The sequence below is a fragment of the Ciconia boyciana genome, chromosome 12, assembly GCF_034638445.1.
Source record: "Ciconia boyciana chromosome 12, ASM3463844v1, whole genome shotgun sequence".
NCBI lineage: Eukaryota > Metazoa > Chordata > Aves > Ciconiiformes > Ciconiidae > Ciconia > Ciconia boyciana.
The window spans coordinates 11,636,256-11,658,294 of NC_132945.1; the positions used below are offsets into that span (position 1 = coordinate 11,636,256).

Below are 22,039 nucleotides of genomic sequence, written 5' to 3' on the forward strand. Positions count from 1 at the left end.
TCTGCTGCCCTTCTTGTGCTGCTGTCAGAAAAGCACTCTGAACTGCTGGCCTTCCACCTTCCTTTCTGTAATTTTGTTTTAAATAATGCTATTTATTTCAGCAGAAATAGTCCCAGGTAAGTGTAGATTTTGTACATAGATATTTGTTTCCACTAGGTTAGACTAAACCCACCCAAACATGAAAGCTGTAGTGTGTGTGCAAGCTTAATTCAGAAGTGTTTTGGGGCCTTGCAGCAGCTTGTTTCTTCTGGCCTTCACGGTGCTGTCATCTCAGGTCAAACTCTGTGGTACCTTGAAGGTCGTGGCCTATGTGTAAATTAGTATTTTTGTTTTGAATAAGCAACAATAACATTGCCCAACTCCTAAATCTCTGTGGTGGGTCAAGGACTGCAATTTGAAATTAGTGTCAACCTTGCTAATGGTACTAGGGGTGTTGATATGTAGCAGGTGAGTTTGTCTCCTGGTTGTACTTAGCTTGATGCTCCAGTTTCTGCCGGGTGCTGCTGCTTGGTGCACCTAGGTTACTCAGTCCCTGCTGGTGCTGGGTGTACCCTGCCTGATGAGCAACCCCCCTTTCTTGGTGGGCTGCCGTTGCTGCCTGAATGCCTCAGGAAGGGAGCCTGGCTGTAGTTACTGTTGCACCCTCTCCTGTTAGCAACAGCTGTCTAGTATCACGATGGGGGGTTAACAACCCTTTTACAATCTACGTCTGTGTTTGCCGATGGCTGAATCTGCCGTTCAGCTGGAGCCGGTACTGATTCCCCCGTCGCCAAGAGCGGCGAGCCCACGGGGGGGGGTGCTGTGCGGGCTAGGCCCGCCCGTCCCCCTCACTCGTGCGCAGGCGCGGGGCGCCGCGCATGCGGCCTGGCCCCGTGCCCCGGAAGCACTGCGGCGGGGCGCGGGCGGTTTGAAGCGGGATGGAGCGGGCAGCGGTGCGTGGGGGGCCGCCACCCCTTTTCCCCCCACCCCGTCCCGGGGCCTGGCGGGCCGCTCATGCTCTCTTTCGTTTGCAGCTCGAGGAGGCACGGGATGGGGCCCCGCCGCAGCAGAGGCGCTCCCAGGCTCCCCGGGGCGGTGAGGGCCGTGGGGAGCGCCCCGCTGCCGCCGTCACCCCCACACACGGACAGCGCCGGGGGCGGGCGGGGAGCAGGGCCGGGGGACGTCCTGACGGCGGGCCCTCAGACTCGTGCGATGGCAGCTCTTACTGCGGTTTGGCTTCAGGCGGACGCAGCCCAGGAAGAGTGGCCGCAGGGACCCAGGGCCGGCGGGGCGGCAGGTGAGGTGGCGCACGGTGGGGCAGCAGCCCCATGCCACGCGTGCTCGCGTCCTTCATTATTTTCATTGATCATATCTAAATATGATTTTAGATTATGCCCTCAATTGTTTTATGATAATTGGTAGGTATTAGCATGTTTCAGAATTATAGTCTTTAAGGTTTGGGTAACTTTAATGTAATTAAAATAAGCTGTCCTCATATTTTTAAGCTGTTGTATAGTGTATTTTTCAAGTTGTTAATGCCCGTTTTTTGTCAGAGTATTATGGCTTGCCTCTACATTTGCATGAGAATTGCAGTCCAAGTGATAATGCATCCATTCTGCATCTTAAAATAGCTTTATGAAAACTACTGCAGTTTGCTAAATATTCATGGCCACCATATTAAAGTGCACTTTATACAGAAGTGGCTTGTTTCTCATTGTTGCGTGTTTTGAGGTTTCAGACTTAATAGAACCCAGCGTTCTCTACCTGATCATATACCATGCGCAAGATGAGAAACAAGCTTTCTGTCCCTTCTGATTTCTGATACCCAATTTGAACTTAAACCAGTGTAATGTCCTAAGCCTGTGTCTCCAAATGGTTCAATCTTTCAGGTTTTGACAGCGATTGATTACTACTTGAATATCGAACATATATAGTTTTTATAAATTTTAGTGTACAAGTTCTAATATTTCTATTTTAAATAATTTAAAATAGTTCAGCCTATTTGAGATATTCAGTGTTTTTTCAGTATATATTTGGTTCTTCGTGTTCACAGGTATTTCAGACCAGTAGAGATGCAGATCTACTTGCTGTTGACCTAATGTTCTTGATACTATTTTGCATTTAATTTTTGCAGCCATGCCCTGTACTTCTCTTCCAGCAGTGATGATGAATTTGAAATGTGTAAGTAATAGTACATGTTAGTTTGTTTTCTGAAGGAGTATGAAAAGGACACATTTCTATCTAGTTATAGTGAAGTAGTTTTTACGCATGATTTTCTTTCTTTGCTCCTGATGCAAAGTACATTTTCTCCTTGCAGTGCAGTGTTGGTAGCTATATGCCACAGTGAGTGTTCTTGAATCTTGTGTCTCAATCTGGGATGCTTTTTGCCTTGCATTATTTTTCTTGTTGCCTCAGTTTTGTCTGTTCCCTGTCACTCGCTTCCTTCTTAGCCTATGGAGCATCTTTGAATAAACATTTTCTCTAAGCAGTTACTCTTCCAAACATGTCTAAACTACTCAGAATTCCCTCTTACGTGTCACGGGTTTTGCTGCATGAGTCTTAACCAGTCGGAGGGACGTTTTTAGCTTTTCATAGTGGCTCAAGGTCTTGGTAAGATGGAATTGAATACCAAGTTTTACATGATGGCTTCTGCTGTGCATAACTTCCTATCTTTGTTTAGCCTGTACATACAAAACCTGATATTTGTATTTTTCTTGCTGGTAATAGCCATTATGACTATTGTTTTGTGCTAGGGTAGCTGAGTACACACTGTTTTTTTTTTTCCTGTTGCAAGAGTTCTATTTAGCTTGTTCCTTAGATGGACTGATTATGGCTCTACCACATCTCAAGTAGGTTTCAGACCAGTAAGTAATTTAAAGGTTTGTATACCTTGCAGTATGTTCCTCATTATGTATTTAACATTTGAACAGAGATGGTAGAAATGGTAAGGCAACAAGTTGTATCTATCTATTTTGCCTTTTGCATCACTCTTGTGTTAGTCCAGCTGCTTTTAAAGCAGATTTCTCTTAACTTTAGAGTTCATGCTGTGCTCCAGCTCAATGCCATGTGAGTGATCTTAAACGTTGTCAAGCCTTATTACTTACATCCAGTTGAATTAAAATTCTGTGTATAGTTCCTGCACTACCTCTGGGCTTTTAAATCTGATAAATGTTTCAATACTGTCCATTCATTAGGTCATTGTTCACTTTCCTGTAATTTTTAAAACTTAAATATTTGACAGTCTGCTCTCTTTTGCTACTCTTTTTGTCTCCTCCGTCCAGGAGGCTGATGAGGCCAAAGTCATGTGTCAGCTCTGGCATGGAAGGTAGCTGAGAGTAACTAGTTGGGGCTTGGAGTGGAATATTTGCACAGATATTCTGTTGCCATACTATCACTATAGTGACAGTTTTAGGAAAGAGTGAAATGAAAATATGTGCCAAGAGACAAGAAAATAAAGAATTGATTTATTAAGTAGCAAGTCGTATTTTTCTGTAAGCTTTTGGTTTCCTGTGACCAGCTGTCAGCCTTATTAGTTTGGTGCTGCTTCATAGTCTAGGAACACTGTGGTTATGATTATCTAGGAAAGCTTCTGGCTGCTGGCCATTTGTGCTTCAGTGGGTCACCTTGATGTGGTGGTTTGGAAGGCAGCAGATGCTGTGTTTACTTCTTTTGTAATGAAGGTAGCCGTGAAGACTACTGGGTACTAAAACTGAAAATAACTTATTCATCAAAATACTTTTTGAGCTTCAAGGTCTTGAATTCTCTGCCCCCCGCTCCTTGTGTTCTTCAAAGAGGGAAACATTCAGTCCCATCTTATGTTTTTTAACTTATAGTGTGCTTTCAGGGTAGCATTTGGGTGTAGCTCAGCTGCTCTTCCTGGTAGCAGAATCTACCAATCAGCCATAAAAGCTTTATCAAGCAAACCTATCTTCTAGTTTTGGTCTTATGGTATAGTGCAAAAGTTTATAATCCCATTGAAGTCATGTATGTAGCTTCAGATTGTGAGAACAAACACTCTTTAACTGCTGTTTCGGCCCTGAAGAAGGGACAGTTGTTTCCCTTCTCCCCAGCCTGAATTATGCTTTAGTGAAGTTTGTTGCCCTTCAGCTTTCCTGAATCTCTCATAATGATGAAGGTATGTGAAATTTTGATGGCGTTTCTGATAATCTCTCAAGAGTCACTACTGCAAGCATGTGCAGTACTGCTGCCTGAACCATGTTTTCATGTTTAGCAGTCAACACAATATTCCTGGAGTGATTAAAACACTTTGAATTAAAGTATTTTCAGTTTAAAGTAATTTAAATTGAAAAGTATTGAATTGCAGTACTGCAATGGGGTATTATTGTTACCCTTTTGTTTGAACATTTTTTTGGAGTCACTTAGTGCAATAAGCATATGGACACCTCTTTGTAGTAGGAAAACTACTTCCTGCAGTCATTGAAATGCTTGGAGAAAATATTGATAAACCCATTCAGTTCCACCCCCAGTGATCCACATATATGAGGAAGCTATACTGGATACTGCAAGATATATAACAGCACTTCTTACCTGGTTTTGTGCTGGGCAAGGATTTAATAATGAAGGAAGTGCTAGATAGCTGCTGTCAGCTTTGAGGAATTGAGAGTTGGAATTATATGTAAAGGATTCTTATGTTTATATTTTTTTAAGACTTTAGACTGAATTTTTGCTAGTTGCAAACTTTTGTCTTAAATGCATAACAAAAGAAGCAGAACCTTGTTCTTAGTTAATCTTTTATTGTTTCAGTTTTAGCTAGAATGAAAACTCCCAAATCTGTTTCTAAAAAGGTGGATGCAAGGTGGGTGCTGTAAGTAGTGACTTTTCAATGTTTATATATTTGTTTTCTGTATCACATCTACTATTCAGAATACAGAAGAATGATCAAAAGTTTTAGTGATTCATAGGCAGATACATGTATAGGAGTGAGCGCAGACAGAAGAACTGTTATGTGTTCAATCTGTATGCTCAGGTCAAATGTAAAATGGGATGTTTGGGGGTGTACATACTGTATTGCCATTCCTATTAATGGACATAGTTGGTAACATTTGCTGTGAGCAACTGTTAATGTTATATTGGGTGGCTTTTTCTTGGTTTGCTTTTTTGGTAAGGCAAACTTACTCTTCTATTTTCCTGCGTATGCCTACCATTTTTCACATTATTTGCTTGTTTTACAGTTTGAATGACTCAATTGATGACATGGGTGATTTCTTCTTGGACTTTAAAGTGAGAAAGAGCACAACAAAGAATGGCAAGTAATTGTCCAACAGCAAATATGAAGCAGGAATTTTAATGGGTGGAAAGATAGCATTCATTGCTGAGCTCATAAATTTCTGAGAGCTCGTTAAACATAAGATCACGTTGTCTCTTCCTTGAGGGTAAACAGAGCAGAGGCTTTTCTGTTTCCTCTGGAGGTAACAGAGGAAAGCATGGTCATACTGTTCTGACAGGTGTACATTTTGAAGCATTGCTGTAGGTCTGCAGATACTGTGGACTATCTGCTAGTATTTGGGTCTGTGAAAAGGGTAGCAACTCATGGTTGATTAGACTGAGCTGCAAATATGGGATGATCACTGTGGAGAGAGGACTTAATATATGCAAAACAGTGTTCCTGTGGCTGTACCAGCTCATTCTGTGGCCAAAAGACACTGAGTAAAGAAGGAAGGTAACTGTTGTTAAGCTAGATACCTTTAATTTGATGCAGATGTTGGTAAACAGGCCAGTCTTGCCTTTGGGTGTTGCAGAGTCACAGATAGGGTCCTTTAATTTGGAGCTTCTTTAGCCAAAGTCCTATGTGTTAACACTGGCTACAAGATGCTGTGGCAAACCATGACTTGAGGGGTTTCAGTGCTTATCTGAACAGAGGATCCTTGTTTTCCCCCAAGGGATGGACAGTGCCTTGGTTTACTAACATTCAGAGCAGTGTCTGGCGCACTTCTCATTGATACGAGCAAACTGCACTTTCCTAGGAGTGAACAAGGCTCTGGAATTCTTGAGAGAGCCACTAGGCCAGTGATCAGGTAATAGAATTCTAGTAGATGAGGGATGATAATAGTGATCTCACATGAACTTGGAGAAGCTCTGACCCCTGATCAAGAAGGGTGGGATCTCTTGCAGCTGGTGTGAATGTCAGCCCTGAAACATGTATGCCAGCTGCAGACTGTAAAAAGCTAACGGAATGGTTTCTGGAGGGGAAATGGGGGAAGCAAAGTGAACCAGAAGCATAATTAAAAAAAAAATATGTCACCAATAGATCTGACATGACCCCTTGATCTTAGTAGGTCAAATCTGAGATGTGAGAAGCCTTGTTTTTTGGCAAGCATGCACTTTGTGATGTAGGCTATGGTGTGATCAGCTAAGGCTGAGCATTTTTTTAAGTAACCCTTCACTTGGTGGTTTTATAAAACTTTAATATGAAATGTTCAGCCTTACTCTTACATGCACATAGCTTTTGTTAGTGGGAATGAAGATTATGCCAGCTCTAGCTACCTATTCAGGATTGTTAGGCCTGATGGCTGATGTATACATACATGGGGTTTAAGCTACTCTTTTTTTATACATCTTTCAGTGACTTTCCATTTAGTATGATGGTAAATGAGCAGGGTGTAATAAAGAAAATGCAAAGATACCTTTCTATTCTTTGTGTTTTCCTATCTTTCAAGGGATTTTTTTTTGTGTTAAGACAAAGGCAGGTCTCCTAAATGAAATTATCAAAACTTTAAGCAGTTTCTTTTGAATTGCAGCACAGAAGGATCTTCAGGCCCCAAAGAAGTTGGTGACTTCTGGAAAGAAAAACACTTGCTTCCAAGAATTGCAGTATCCAGAGGCTTCAAGTGACACTGAAGATTCTGTCTTTGTAGAAAGTTCATGGCATAACTACCAAAGAGGGGGAGTGAAAGACTTGAAAGAGAGTCGGAGGTGCATAAAACTCTCACCTCCACAAAATCAGAAAGAGTCAGTTTCCAGAAGCAGTCCAGACTTGCTTGTTAGAAGGAAAGAAAGAAGCTATGAAAAGAGTACAGAAAATAAAGTGCCAACTGTGGCACTACAACAAAGTACAGAGGTAGAATCAGATAGCTCAGATGACGAATTTGAATCATTAATAGAACGGATAAGGAAACAAAGTATACCCCAAAAACCAATCTTAAGCGCAAGTAAAACTGTCTACCAGCCAAGCACAATAGGTAAGCAATTGTTCTTAGCTAACTTGCAAGTTACCCATTGGCAGCAATGGTAGTGCTAATTGCCTAATTCTTTTCATTTGTGTGGCGCATATGCCTTAGAAGTGCAACCCAGCATCTTGCAATTGAATTTGATGCAATCAGAAATTATTCCTCTGAGCATTCTGAAAAGTGATTCTAGTAGTCTTGTGGTATCAAGATTTGTTTTTCCACTATTGCTTGTTTTTGTAATTCCTATAATTGTAGGCATTTTTATTTTTTAAAATTGTTCTGAAAACAAATCTAACTGGTGGTTTTGAATGATGTTAACTAATTTTTTTTTTTAATGTATAATAGCAGTTAATGTGAAGCTGTCATTTTGGTAAGACTGAAATTTAGAGCAATTTAGATACTGTTAATTTAGTATTTGGATTTATAATTTACTTTATTTAAAATACAGTATATAATGAGAATGTCCTAAATCAGTACCTCCTTCTCTCCTTTGACTAACTGAAGTGAGCTCCAACTGAAAGATTGCAAAGGGGGAAGAGGACTATTGCTGAGTAAAAGCAGGTGAAAACAAGTATCTTTCTAGAAGAGTAAAACAGGGTGCCTTCCTTACTAACAAGGACTAGTTTAGGGCAAGGAGATGATGGAGGAGGATGGCTGACAGCATAGAAATATGCCCTGGGAAAGAGCAGATTTTTTTTTCTTTAATTGGAGTATGTCAATGTGGTCTAAACATGTTCCAGAAGTGAGCTGGCAGCTGCATTGGCTTCTCTCTATATGGTTGAATAGTGAAAGCAGACAAGTGGCCCAAATAGAGGAACAGTTACAGAAAAGCCAGCAGAGACAACATCTACTGAGACTGCAAACCTTGAGGCAGTCCTTGATTTCTGGTGTGAGGGTCAGTCATTTTAGCAATCTGTCCAGATGTGGACTGGGGAAGTAGGCAGCTATCTGATTAGAACTTGCCTGTGAAACAAATGACATGTCAGAAGGTTAGAACAATTTTTTTGTTCAAATGGTGTCTCTCCATTACTGCTTCCAGTGTGCTGATGATGTATTTTTAAATTGGTGAAATGTCACAGAAATGCCTGAGTGAGGTCACAAATGCTTTTCCCTCCACTTCCTCCTAGCTGAATGTTTGAAAGTTTGGAGTTTGCCACTCCTTCACTGAATGGTAATTTTTGTAGTATATAGCAGCAAATTACCTTTCCATCAGTTGTAAAAGCCTTGGCATTCAAGTATGCACAGTAAGAGTGTGTATGCTGAGGTGGAATATTTGACTTTTTTTTCACTGTTGTCTGTTACCTGGTTGCTGGCATCTGTGCTCCCAATTCTTTGACAGTGTGTAATCCTGTGAGTCTTTCTGTTGAACTAGAAAACATCAAACCACCCTGTGAAGGTGCCCAGCCCTTGAAAGGGGAGGGAGTCAACACACCAAGGCCAAACTCCATTTCACTTCAAGAAACACCTTCCAGGATAATGGCTTCTGCAAGAATTCATAGGAATGAGTTGGTCAGTTGCTCACAATCAGCAAAGACAGAGAAAAGGTAAGTGTTTCTCCATCTTTACTACATTCTAGGACCATTATAGATGGACAAAGAGATGCTAAGCTTTTTGCCTAGGATGATGTTCCAATTTTTCTGGTACCCAGAAACTTCTGCTACCAATTCAGCCGTTGTTAATGGTTAAATAGCTGGAAATCAAAGCTTTCAGTCTCAGGTATGACAGGGAGAATATAAACTAATCTCCGCTTAGAGGAATTGATGACAAATAAATCTGACAAGTGTCAAATCTTCTTTGTAAATGTTAGCTCTCTTGCTATTCCTTGTCTTGGCACAGCATACTTCTAACGTGTGCTGGCCCTACAGATTATATCTATCTAGCTGCCTGCCTCTGAAAATATATCAGAACTGATTCTATTAATATTTTATGCCTTTTAACAAGCTTGCCTTGATATTTTTGACCTGTATCCTTATAACTTGCAGAATTCATGTTTCTTTTTCTATATGTGGATGCAGCTTAAGCTTTTCAGAAGAATGTCTTTAATTTCTAATAGCTGCCTTTATTCTGCCTTTTAGCCATGTGATGTTTTCTTCAGTCATTTTATAACTCTGTATACCAATACAAAACATTTAAATGATGTCTTCAAAGCTGATGCTTTGTCAGAATGCTGCAGTATTGGAAGTAGTCATCCTAGTGGAATATCTACTTCCCCTGAATTAATTCCCGAGGATTCCCAGAACATCTTTGGCTATGTTTCTGAAAATACACCTTTATTGTGGGTGATCATGTTAGGGCTGTTCATATATTGATCAAGTTTTGGTATAATTGTGGCTTGCTGTGTCACAAAGATCTGAGCCACCCTCTTTTCCTACTTAGGAGTCCTCATAATCTAGTTTTGTGACTTAATGAAATAACTGCAGAACTACTGCAACAGCTCTGCCCCTCCATGCCCCTGAAGGGGGAAGATGACAGTATAAGCATGTGCGCCCCACTGGCCTCATGAGGGCAAGCTAGTGAAAAGAGTCAGGAGAGGTTTATGCCAGCGGCAGCATGCCAGAGATCTTTATTGGCTATAAAGTGGCTGTTATTTTTCAGTGTGATATTTCTGTACTTCAGTAAACTGCTTTATGGCTTTTCTTGCAGGCTCAGGGTGTGCTCAGTGCCTGGCTGTTTCTTGCAAGATCTCTCGAATCCGGCTTCCCACTATGTGAAGTATTTCAAGAAAAATAAAGAGGAGCTGGCACAGAAGCTCTACTGTCTGTATAATAGTACCATCTTTGAGCAGAAGGTTGGCTTCAAAACAAAAACTACAATTCTAAGATGCTGGTTAATATGTTGCTCGTCACTTTTTGATGTGATTGTTCTTTATCCTCTTCGGTTAGTAGAAGTTAAGCTTTATAGCAATGGCTTATGTTTGAATTAGTTCAAGCAATTTATTTGAAAGGGGTTTATCACCACTGTGATGCCGCAGTTTTCAGCTTGGCTTGCTTTCCCAGCTGTAATGGTGTACCATCCTTAAGTGAGCAGTCTGGATGGTGTCCAAGAGTCCTTGATGAGAGAAACTGCTACATGAGGGGCCTTGGATCAGTTTCATCTTTGAAGAGGTGACTGATATTTATCTTCATGTACCAGCATGGTCATCAACTCAGCAGTCCAGGAATGTTTCTGTTGCTACCTCTGTGGTAGTAGACACCAGCAAAGGCAGCTATGGCTTTCTGCTGCTGAAAGAAGCTCAAGGTTGCCTACCACCGTTGCTCATTCACTGAAGTAATACGTACTAGTGAACTCTGCAGCATTACCACAGCCTAATAGCTAGTCATAGCACAACTTTCTTGCCTGCAGCTGACAAAAGGCAAGTGGTGGGAGCATATGTTGGGGAGCAGGGAGCTGATGAATAAAAGCACTTCCCTTTGTTGTTAGGGCCTCTTGCCTTGTGCTTAGCCATGCTACATGCAGTCTTCATCATTCCTATTGCATGTTCATGTCTGCCATTCTGGAACAGATTAAAAAGCTGCTTATCCTTTGAATAACAGTTTTGGGTGGACCTAAAGTTGTGTTTCAAATTGAAGGTTCAATTTCAGAGAACTGCTGTCTTGACCTTTACATCTTTTGGGATACTGGAGACCCTCTTCTGGTGAGAAACATCCTTGAAAGGAAGGACGCTGCCCTCAGTAATTCCAATAGAATTTTCTTCAGGAAGGAAAATGTTTCTGTGCAGCTGAGAAAATATTGTTGAGCTGACCAAGGACAGGGTGAGGTCATGATTTCACATAAAGCTGAGCTGAACAGGCTCACTATTGCTGAAAGCAAAATATCTTGCTCCCCAGTGCTTCAGCGCTGTACCTGTGCTGCCACTTACTACTGTTGGACCATTTACTTAAGCTCATTAACTAATTTAGGTGACATAAAACTGTTAGTAAAAGAACAGAGCTAACCAAGATAGATATGATGAGGGCTTATAAAATCAGGAGCAGCACAGAGGATAAGCAAGGGATGATTATTTACCCTCTCGCAGTCTGAAGGTGCGTCAAATTAAAATGGCAAGTTGCAGGTTCAGAACGACCAAAGCAGATGGTACTTGACCTGTAAATTATTAAGCTGTGGAACTTCTGAACATAGGCTATTGTGGATGCTAACATGCATATGTATTCTTAAACATACACACACACTGTTTCCCCAAAACACCAGAAAACAACTTCAAGGGCTATTTAATGCGAAGGAACCACCTGTGGCTCAGTGAGGTGTTGTCTTGCAAATGACTAGCAGTTGGGAAGAGTACTTTTTTTTTGAAGAGGAAATTCTGTTTTATGCCTGACCTGTCCTTATATTTCCTCTTAAGCAGCATGTGTTAGCCGCTGTTGGAGGCAGAATGGAAGAACTAAGGGACTTTTTGTCTCATCCTGCATTGTGAAACTCCCAATGTTGGTTACAGAAAAACTGATGATGGGAATAAGCCATGGAGGGTGGGTTTGCATCTTGAGTGACAACAGTGTTAAGGGCACTAACAGAGACATCCTGTACTGGCTTTGCAGTAAATATAAGGGGAAGCCAGAGTACTAGAAGAAGGTAAGAGAGGGCAGATTACATGTACTGTTTTGTTTTTCAGCTACCAGAGAAAATGGTAATAATCTGGAATAAGAAAATGAGAAAAACAGCAGGATATTGTGTAACTGGGCAGACAGAAGGTCCTGAAGCAAAGCGTTATGCTCGCATAGAACTTTCTGAGAAAGTCTGTGACTCTGCAGGTAGGTAAAAGAAAAGATATGTTGAGATAAAAACATGAATCTGAGGCCTAAGAGATCTGGAACTGGACCCTGCTTTGAAATTTCATATTACCTTGAATAAATAAATCCATTAATAGTAGTACATGTCCTCACAACCCTTCTAAGAGGCTGGACAAATTTACAAAATGTGAGAACAGAGATGTATTCATGCTAACTGCAGTATTTTGTTTATATTTCTTATTGATTTGAAGACCTATAGGTTACTCTAATTCTATATGTACTATAATGGCAATCTAAAATCTGACTACTTCCATCATAGCTAGCCACCTTGTTGGTAGTATTTAAAGCTGGAATAAAGACAGGTCAGTGCCAAATTAAGTTATGTGGTGGGTACTGTAACTCATTTCTCCCTCATCCCCTCCCAATTTGGGGAAATGAATGTTGCAGTTACTGTAGGAGAACTAGTTCTGTAATTAATAGAATATATTGAAGTAAGCTTAATAAATTCGATGTGAGAGATACAACAGAGTACCCTGGGAATCTGCTTTTGAGGGCTTAGGAGTCCGTAAGTGCAGGTCAGTTTTTAAGAAGCACCTTTTAGAAGCACAGGAGCAGGCAATCCCATTGTGTCATAAGTCAAGCAAGCAGGGCAGAAGACCAGCTTGGCTGAACAGGGAACTCCTCGTGGAGCTCAAGAGGAAAAAGAAATTGCATAATCTCTGGAAGTGAGGTCAGGCTTTGCAGGAAGAGCACAGAGCTGTGGTTCGTATATGCAGGGAGAAGACATGAAAGGTCAAAGCTCAATTAGAGTTGAAACAGGCCAGTGTTGTGTCAGATAACAAGAAGGGCTTTTTTAAAGTACGTTAATAGCAAGAGGAGGTCTAAAGAAAACATTAGACTGATGCTTGTTGAAGATGGTCATCTGACTAATAGGGATGAAGACAGAGTGGAGGCATTCAATGCTTTTTTTTTTTTTTTGCTGCAGTTTTGAATAAAACTGACAGACCTTGGGCTGCCCAGTCCCCTGAGTTGGAGGACCACGAGTGTGGGAACAGTGACTTTCCATTTGTGGACACTGAAGTTGTCAGGGACCAGCTGTGTCAGCTGAATGTTTACAAGTCCATGGGGCCTGATGGGATTCACCCCAGAGTACTGAAGGAGCTAGCGGATGTTATAGCAGGACACCTCTTGATCATCTGTCAAAGGTCTTGGGAGTCTAGGGAGGTCCCTGCTGACTGGAAGCTAGCCAATGTTATTTCAATTTACAAGAATGGTGTGAGGGAAGACCCAGGAAACTACAGACCTGTTAGTCTAACCTCACATTCTGGAAAAATTATGGAGAAGATCATACTGGGTACTACTGACAGCTATTTAAAGAATAATGCAGTCATCAGGCACAGTCAGCATGGGTTCAAAAAGGGCAAGTCCTGTTTAACTAATTGGATGTCTTTCTATGATAAGGTCACCCACCTAGTGGATGAAGGGAAGGCAGTGGATGTAGTTTTTCTGGATTTTAGTAAGGCTTTTGATACTGTCCCTTACAGCATCCTTCTGGACAAGTTGTCCAGCTGTGGGACGAGCAGGTTCATGGTGTGCCGGGTGAAGAACTGGCTGAAGGGCAGAGCTCAGAGGGTTGCAGTGAATGGGGCCGCATCTGGCTAGCAACCGGTCACTAGTGGTATTCCTCAGGGTTCAATTCTAGGGCCAGTCCTGTTCAATATATTTATCAACAATCTGGATGCAGGAGTTGAATGCACCATGAGCAAGTTTGCTGATGATACCAAACTGGGAGGTGCTGTTGACTCTCCTAGGAGACAAGATACTTTGCAGAGGGATCTAGATAGATTGGACCATTGGGCAATGATTAATGGGATGAAATTTAACAAGTCCAAAATGCTGAATTCTGCAGCTGGGATGGAGTAATGCCAGGCACAAGTATAAATTGGGAGAGGAGTGGCTGGAGAGCAGCTCTGCAGAAAGGGATCTAGAGGTGCTGGTCGGCAGCAGGCTCAATATGAGTCAGCAGCGTACCCTGGCAGCCAAGAGGGCAAACCACATCCTGGGGTACATCAAACACAACATAAGCAGCTTGTCAAAAGAGGTGATTATCCTGCTGTATTCAGCGTTGGTGCAGCCTCAGCTTGAGTACTGTGTGCAGTTCTGGGCCCCACAATTTAAGGAGGTTGTGAAGGTCCTTAAACGCATCCAGAGGAGAGCAACAAAGCTGGTGAAAGGGCTGGAAGGAATGTCCTATGAGGAGTGGCTAAGAACCTTGGGTTTGTCTAGTTTGGAGAAAAGGAGGCTGAGGGGTGACCCTACAAGCTCTCTACAGCTTCCTGAGGAGGGGAAGTGGAGAGGGAGGTGCTGATCTCTTCTCCCTGGTATCCAGTGGTAGGATGCGTGGGAATTGTTCAAAGCTGCACCAGGGGAGGTTTAGACTGGGCATTAGGAAGCATTTCTTTACTGAGAGGGTGGTCAAACACTGGAACAGGCTTCCTAGAGATGTGGTCGATGCCTCAAGCCTATCAGTATTTAAGAGGCATTTGGACAATGCCCTTAATAACATGCTTTAACTTTTGGTCAGGCAGTTGGACTAGATGATCATTGTAGGTCCCTTCCAACTGAAATATTCTATTCTAATTGTGGAGAAAATTCAGTGCTCTGCTCTAGTTGTTTCTGGATGAAAAATATCAACGTTACAAAAGCAATCAATGAATCTTGGTCTAAATAAAGGTATTTCAGATCTCATTTAAAAAAACCCAACAAAACAAAAAAAACCTGAACAACAACAAAAAAACCCCAAACAGATTAGGCATGCAGGGAAGTAATGAGGATGCAGAATTAGGGCTAATCACAAAACTGGAAATGCACTAAAACCTTGTTTTGGGGCGTTTTATCTTATCAAAACATTGGTAATTTCAACCTCCAAAATAACTTGCATCTTAATAAAGAATTAGTGTCAGAGGTCTGAAGCAGTGACCAAGGATGAAAGTCCATACTTCCCCATATCTCACTGATCTTAATATCTTCTGTTTGCCTTACCCCAAGATCGTCTTCGAGACACGCTAGTTCATGAGGCTTGCCATGCAGCCACCTGGCTGATCAATGGTGTTCGTGATGGACACGGACAATTCTGGAGATTCTATGCCAATAAATCAGCTGTGATTCATCCGGAACTGCCAGTAGTAACACGATGCCACAGCTATGAGATTAATTACAAATTCATCTATGAGTGTGTTCTGTGCAAAGCTATGTGAGTAATATTTTGATCTTGCTTATGACTATGTATTAACTTTGTCTCTAAGTTGGCAGTTTCCTGTGTCTAAAAATCATGGGTCTCTTAAACTGTGAAGCAATTGGGATACTCTCTGAGTTGTCACTTCACATTTCCTGAGTCCACAGAACCTCACTACGTGATTCCATGTTTGTTTCAGTTCCAGTTCAGAGGTCAGGACAGGCAGAAATGTCTCCTGAGGACCATTGGTGATGATGGAAGGTCTTTGGGAAGCAGTAAGAGATCAGAATATGTGCCTCAGCTTTGAAGGACATGGCGGGGAAAGGTCACACCCCATGTGGTTGCTCTCACTTTTCAAACATTGCTCAAATTATGTAAATTTGGATTCACCTTCTACTGTAGTTAATATTGAGTGAACTTGTGAAAGTTTTAACCACTTATCTCTGATTTCATGATCGACACTGATCCTATTATAGGCTTTCTGATAGAAGGTGGTATTTCCAGTCTTAATTAAGTACTACATCAGGAGTAATACTTGTGGGCCTACACTGACGGATCAATGACTGGATCTGGCACATCCCTGTAGAATGCATGTAAGCAAAGTACAAGCATGTGTTGCAGAAATAAGGCATTCCATGTTCTTTTGAAATCTATCCACACTTTACATTTTACAAAGTATCTTTGAATGTGCCATGACAACAATCTAGGTTTGATCTAAGGAAAAACAGTCCACAAGGGAAGTGCTAGACTTGGCATGATGGACTGAGTTACTTTTTATATGCTCATCCTTGTAAAGATACTGAGGACCATCTGATGCTGAAAGAAGCCAGTTAGTAACAAATTCAAAAGCGGAACAAGTCCCCATAAAAACTACGCACAAAATGTGTGACAGTAATTAGATATTAGAACAAAGTATCAGAGGAAGCTTTCTGGGTTTTGTGTCTTGATGACTTTGAATTAGGACTAAACATTTCGACTAATCTTGCATCTTTGTTATGGCAGTGCTAAGTAAAATGTAGAGACCAACAATATAATGAATTCTATTGGTTTACAACTCTAAAAGCTATAGTCAATTTTCTAGTTGATCTTTTACCTCATGGACTCTTTCAGGTTGTGTATATATTAAAGGAAGAATAGATGTCTGTAGCCACACAGATGTGAACAGCACTGTGATGTGAAGGATTGAAGCTAGGACACAGATCTACTGATAGATTGCAACATTGGCCATCAGACTTCTGTCTTGCTTACTGCATTTGTGAAATGAGAACTATATATGTTGCTGAGATCAAGCAGAAGAAATAGTTGCTATAGTGATTTTACAGGTTTCTTACCTTTCATGGGTATAGAAGCTGTTGCCTTTTCTGGAAGATTGTACCTGACCACAGGCTTCTGTATGTAATGACCTCAGTCTGCGTGGGAGAGCATAAAGTTTTGTGAATTCAGTTCTGCGTAGCCCAGGAAAGTGGCTGACAATGGTGGGTTTTTTTGTGTGGGTTTTTTTTTTTTTTAATTTTTAAAAAAATTATTATTATTCCTCCCCAACTTTAGGGCCTAAATGCATGCTTAGAAAGCATGCATGGGATTTTTTTTCTCAGGATCATATGTGCTACTTCCAGAAGCACTGGAAGGAAACTATTTCACATATGAAGGAATCTTCCTGAAGTGTTTAGTATGACTCTGCAATGCGTTAGTTGCTTAGATGCAACAGAGCATTGAGAAGATTTGATGGCGATGACTTTGAGGAGAAACTCCAAGGAGTAGTTGATACATGGGTTGTGGAGGTGTTTCAAAATGTTGTAGCACTTCATACTACTAGGCTGTGAGAGTAAAAGAGACAGAGGAAGGAACCAAGCTGAAAAAGCAGTGGAAAAAGTTCTAGGGTAGAGAAATGTGTGATACAGATTTGGTTGTTCCCACTGTGTGAAGTGAGTTGTCTGTTTCCTGTTCTAAAATGCTAGCTTAGAAATCTGACTTAAGTAACCTGGCAGAAGAGAAAGGAGCCCTTTCCCACAAGTACTCTCTACCGCAAGTGTGAAATCAAAGTACTTATTTTTCCATTTCAGGATTGGACGTCATTCCAAGTCTCTGGAAACAGAGCGCTTTGTGTGTGCATTCTGCGGGGGGCAGCTGGTCCTGAGTCATCCCACTCGAAAGGATGGCACTCCTGCTAGGAGGACACATCTAACGCCCTTTGCAAAGTATGTGAAAGAAAACTATGGACTTACTAAAAGACAACAGCATGGGCTGAGTCATGCAGAAGTCATGCGGAAACTCAGTGCTGATTTTGCTTTAAAAACTAAGCTTCAAGATTCCTTGTAATATCTCATTATACTTCCTTTCTTGATGCCACTTAAATTTTGTATGTAGTAGTAAAGGAGTCTAACGTGAGTCTAAGAATGTGTGTTGGAGGATTCCAGGTAACTTTAATATTTTAGCATTAAATACTTCTAATAAAGAAGACCTTAAGGCGTTTTCTAAAATGGGCAAAAGTGAGCAAGAAGTAATGATGGTAGAAAGTCCATGGCGATGCACAAGTGAGGGTATCCTTATTAGACTTCAGGTAAACACCACCTGTGCCTGGGAGGATGCAGTTCTAGGGCCTTCATGGGACTGACTTGCTATGTTTGTCTGGAATTTTCTGAATGGTATTTACACATAGTGCTTCATAGCGTGTCTTGAGTGACTCCAGTGAGCAATGGATTTACTCTTTCATCTGGGTAGCTGATATGCTATAGACTCTGTATATGTGCTGAAGAACTGCTAGGTGTACATCTGTCTGGAATTGCCAGATGCAAGAAAAATCCAGGCCCACAAGCCAAAGCCTTCTGATTCTGTCTGGTGACTTGCAGGCAGGAAAAGAGGCAGACCTGAGGAACGCTTCAACATGGGTTCAGGCATTCTCCCAAGGAGAGTTTCTTGAGTGATCCTTGGCTGTTTTTGTTAAAAGTAAGTGGTAGGTAGATGATGCCTCAAATCTGTTAGAGAAAGCGTGAGTGTCTGCAAAGCCCTCTGTCCCTCAGTGAGATCAAAGCTCTTTCTGATTAAATTTTGATTGCAGTTGTGCCTCTGTTGCTGAGACTTCATAGAAGCTAAAATAGATGCAAAAGGTCAGGTTGGGGAAAGCAAATTCAAACACTTTCCACTGTAGAATTAGAAGGTCTAGTCAGATGACTTAAGTCTTTCATGTAGAACATGACTGAATGTGTGTTACAGTGTTTGTGTCTGCTGTGAACAAATTTCTCAGGGGATTAGTAATTTTGAATAATCAATAAATGCCAATTTTAATACCAACTGTGGCCATGAACTAGGCTTCTTTGTTTCAATTTAACCGTGGCTGTGTAGGTATAGTATGTGAAAACTTATGATTTCTCCTAGCTAGTTTTGAGTTTCACGTACAGCAGGTCACCCTGCTTGCTGTTGAGAATACTTCTCCCTGCTCCTCACCTCCTGCCCTGCCTTTATCAATCCCATTACTCTCCAACTGAAAAAGAAACATTAGCAGCGTATGAAGGAGTTTGAGCCGCTTCAGAAATAGTTGGTACTGAAGCACAGCTCCTCTTGGCATCTCGATTGCCTGTGCTGGGCTGGATGTTCAAAGGAAAGGTCCTCTCTCTGCATCATGCAACTGATGCTACATTGGGTAAGTGGGTTGCGTGCTTGGTAATGCAATGGGCTCAAATGGGAAACCGACTGCCCAGGAATCTTGGAAGTGATCATGGACTGGCCAGAGGGCTGAAACTTTGGAGTGTCGCCAGAGGAGGTGACCTGTGCTGAAGAGGCCTTGCTGTATAGTAAATTACCAGCAAATGAAAAGCAGTATGCCTTGTCGTATTGTGGGAAGGCATTGGAGGTGGAAAGCTGCTCTGTGGGGTCCTACGCAGCAAGCTGCTGAAACTGCTGAAGGAAAAGGTGAATCGAATCAGTTTGCAGAAGTGAAAGCCATCTTGCTGGCTTTAGATATTGCTGAATGAGAAAAATCTCTATACTGACTCATGGATGGTGACAAATGCTCTGTGGGGGTGGCTACAGCAATGGAAGTGTACCAACTAGCAGCGCAGAGGTAAACCCATTTGGGCTGCTGAATCATGGCAAGATGTTGCTGCTCGGGTAGAGAACCTGGTGATAAAAGTACCTGATGCGTAGATGCTCACATACCCAAGAGTCGTGCCACTGAAGAACATTGAAGCAAAGAGCCGGTGAACCAGGCTACTAGAATTGAACTGTGTCTCAGGTGGATCTGGACTGGGAACATAAGGGTGAGCTATTTATAGCTTGATGGGCCGATGACACATCAGCATGTCTAGGAAGGGTTGCAACATACAAATGGGCTCATGATTGAGGGGTGGACTTGACCATTGATGCCATTGCATAGGTTATCCATGAATGTAAGATGTGCACCATGATCAAACAAGCTAAGCAGCTAAACCCTTTTTGGTATAGAGGATGATGGCTGAAATGTCAATATGGGGAAGCCTGGCAGATTGATTATATCATGCTACCACGAACCTGCCATGGCAAGCACCATGTGCTTACAATGGTGGTAGTGACTACTGGATGGCTGGAAACACCCTGTGACCCATTCCACTGCTCAGAATACTATCTTGGGCCTTGAAAAGCAAGTTTTATGGTGACACAGCACCCCTGAAAGAATTGAATCAGACGTTTCCAAAACAACCTCAAACACCTGGGCTAAGGAGCATGGCATTGGGTGTATCACATCCCCTATCATGCACCAACCTCTGGGCAAACTCAATGATAACAATGGACTGTTAAAAACTACACTGAGAGCAATGGGTGCTGGAACATTCAAGCATTGGGATGCAAATGTTATAGAAGTCACTTGGCAGATCCCCTAGCATTAACTAGCCAGTTGACCTGACACTGCCCAATCAAAACCCTTGCGGACTGTGGAAGGAGATAAGATCCCTGTTGTACACCTAAGGAACTGGCTGGGAAAAACTGCCTGGGTTACTCCTTCCTTGGGAAAGTGCAAACCTATTTGTGGGATTGTTTTTGCTCAAGGACCTGGGTTCACTTGGTGGGTAATGCAGAAAGATGGGGAAGTCCGCTGTGTACCTCAAGGGGATTTAATCCTGGGTGAAAATAACCTGTGATTTGAGTTGTATGATGGCAATGTTATATGATGCTCTATGTCACCACTGCTGTGGCTGTCATATGTTAAAGGTAGTGTAGCAGGAACCCATTGCTGCTAGCCGGACTAGGGGCAAGGGGAGGAGTTCATTGCAATGTTAAACCCTATAACCTGGCCCAAAGGGACCAGGAGTGGAGATTGTAATAGAAATAGCTTTAAACTGTTGTAACCCCGGATTTGCATTGCATGTTATAGGAAGTAGTACAGCAGAAACCACCTGAACCAATGAAGGATGAACCTCACAAGAAGCAGTGTAAATGCAGCAGTGACCCAACTTGAGCTGGTTTTGGTGCCCGGTGACTCCATGCCACGCACCACCTCTCCTGTCCTGAGTGAACACCATCACAGATGGAGCCCAAACTCATAGACTAAATGAATGCAATTAACATTTTGTGGACATTCATGGATGTTTTACAGACAGGGGGGTGGTCAACAGACTAAGGGAATGATATCTGTGTGTGTATATATATACCAAAGTATGGGAAGGGGGGTGGTGGTGGTGAATGAGGATGTATTGTGATAGTGTGGGACCTGAGCATAATGTAAATGGTATAAGGGTTGGGGAATGTACTGGTTTTGTCTGGGATACAGTTAAATTTCCTGATAGTAGCTTGTATGGGGCTATGTTTTGGATTTGTGCTAAAAATAGTGTTGATAACACACTGATGTTTTAGTTACTGATGAACAGTGCTTACATAGCATCAAGGCCTTTTCTGCTCCTCACACCACCCTATCATCAAGTAGGTTGGAGGAACACAAGAAGTTGGGAAGTGTCCTAGTTTCCACTGGGATAGGGATAATTTTCTTCCTAGTAGCTGGTATAGTGCTGTGTTTTGGATTTAGAGTGAGAATAATGTTGATAACACACTGATGTTTTAGTTGTTGCTAAGTAATATTTACACTAGTCAAGGGCAAGAAGCTGGGAGGGGGCACAGGCGAGATAGTTGATCCAAACTAACCAAAGGGCTATTCCATACCATACGTCATGCTCAGTATATAAACTGGCCGGGGAGAATTGGCCAGCGGGAAGCAATTGCTGCTCGGGGATTGGCTGGGCGTCAGTCGGTGGGTGGTGAGCGGTTGTATCACTTGTTTTTTTGTTTTTCCCTCAGTTTTGTTCCTCCCTCTCTCCCTCTCTTGTTATTTTCCTTTATTATTATTATTATTATTATTATTAAACTGTTCTTATCTCAGCCCACAAGTTTTCTTGTGCTTTTCAGATTCTCTCCCATCCCACCGGGAGCGGGGAGGGTGAGCAAGCGGCTGCGTGGTGCTTAGTTGCCGACTGGGGTTAAACCATGCCAGTCCTTTTTGGAGCCCAACGTAGGGCACGAAGGGCTGAGATGATAACAGATCTGACCAGAGTGTGTTAAAACAAATTTGTTATAAGCATTTATTATATTAGTTTAGTAGTCGCTGGTCAACAGTCTTGACTTACTGGTTCTCAGAGTTGTGTTATGTAACACCTTACTTGCTGTATATATTGTTTATCAGTATTTGTGTGCTGCTTATCACTTCTGGGAGATGGGTTAAGGCTATCACTTTGCTGTATTGTGTGACACTGGCTTATGCTATGATAAAATTGTTGTTCATGAAGTGGATCTTGTCTTTGTACTCAGCATTGCTGTCACCTCTGTGTTTCGGGAGCCATCTATCACAAATTATTGATAATTACACTTTTTACTTTTTCTCAGAGAGCCAGCCTATGGGGGAGAGACCTTCCTCCATCTTCCCCTTCCTCTCTAGGCTAACTACAATAGCT

General features: G+C 42.0%; 1 protein-coding gene across 9 annotated transcripts; it reads left to right on the forward strand.

Moving 5' to 3' along the window:
- Positions 1 to 154: 154 nt before the first annotated feature.
- On the forward strand, positions 155 to 21,850 carry GCNA (germ cell nuclear acidic peptidase). Of its 9 annotated transcripts, none has more exons than XM_072876726.1 (12): positions 155 to 932; positions 1,014 to 1,276; positions 2,114 to 2,160; positions 4,744 to 4,804; positions 5,172 to 5,245; positions 6,738 to 7,178; positions 8,539 to 8,710; positions 9,810 to 9,954; positions 11,773 to 11,911; positions 14,939 to 15,143; positions 16,472 to 16,600; positions 17,189 to 17,324. In XM_072876726.1, exons 1-11 carry the CDS (start codon positions 918 to 920, stop codon positions 16,560 to 16,562), a joined length of 1,653 nt encoding a protein of 550 aa, XP_072732827.1. In that variant the 5' UTR covers positions 155 to 917; the 3' UTR covers positions 16,563 to 16,600; positions 17,189 to 17,324. The 9 variants fall into 9 exon arrangements, with proteins under 9 accessions (XP_072732827.1, XP_072732828.1, XP_072732829.1 ...); XM_072876725.1 differs by lacking the exon at positions 16,472 to 16,600 and adding an exon at positions 20,473 to 21,850 and having other exon boundaries at positions 159 to 932; positions 17,189 to 17,323; XM_072876727.1 differs by lacking the exons at positions 16,472 to 16,600; positions 17,189 to 17,324 and adding an exon at positions 15,325 to 16,216 and having other exon boundaries at positions 156 to 932.
- Positions 21,851 to 22,039: the final 189 nt, after the last annotated feature.

Coding starts and splice junctions, on each gene's coding strand:
- GCNA (XM_072876722.1), top strand. Junction 7,179..8,538: donor CTACCAGCCAAGCACAATAG/GTAAGCAATTGT, acceptor CTGTTGAACTAG/AAAACATCAAACCACCCTGT. Junction 11,912..14,938: donor GAAAGTCTGTGACTCTGCAG/GTAGGTAAAAGA, acceptor CCTTACCCCAAG/ATCGTCTTCGAGACACGCTA.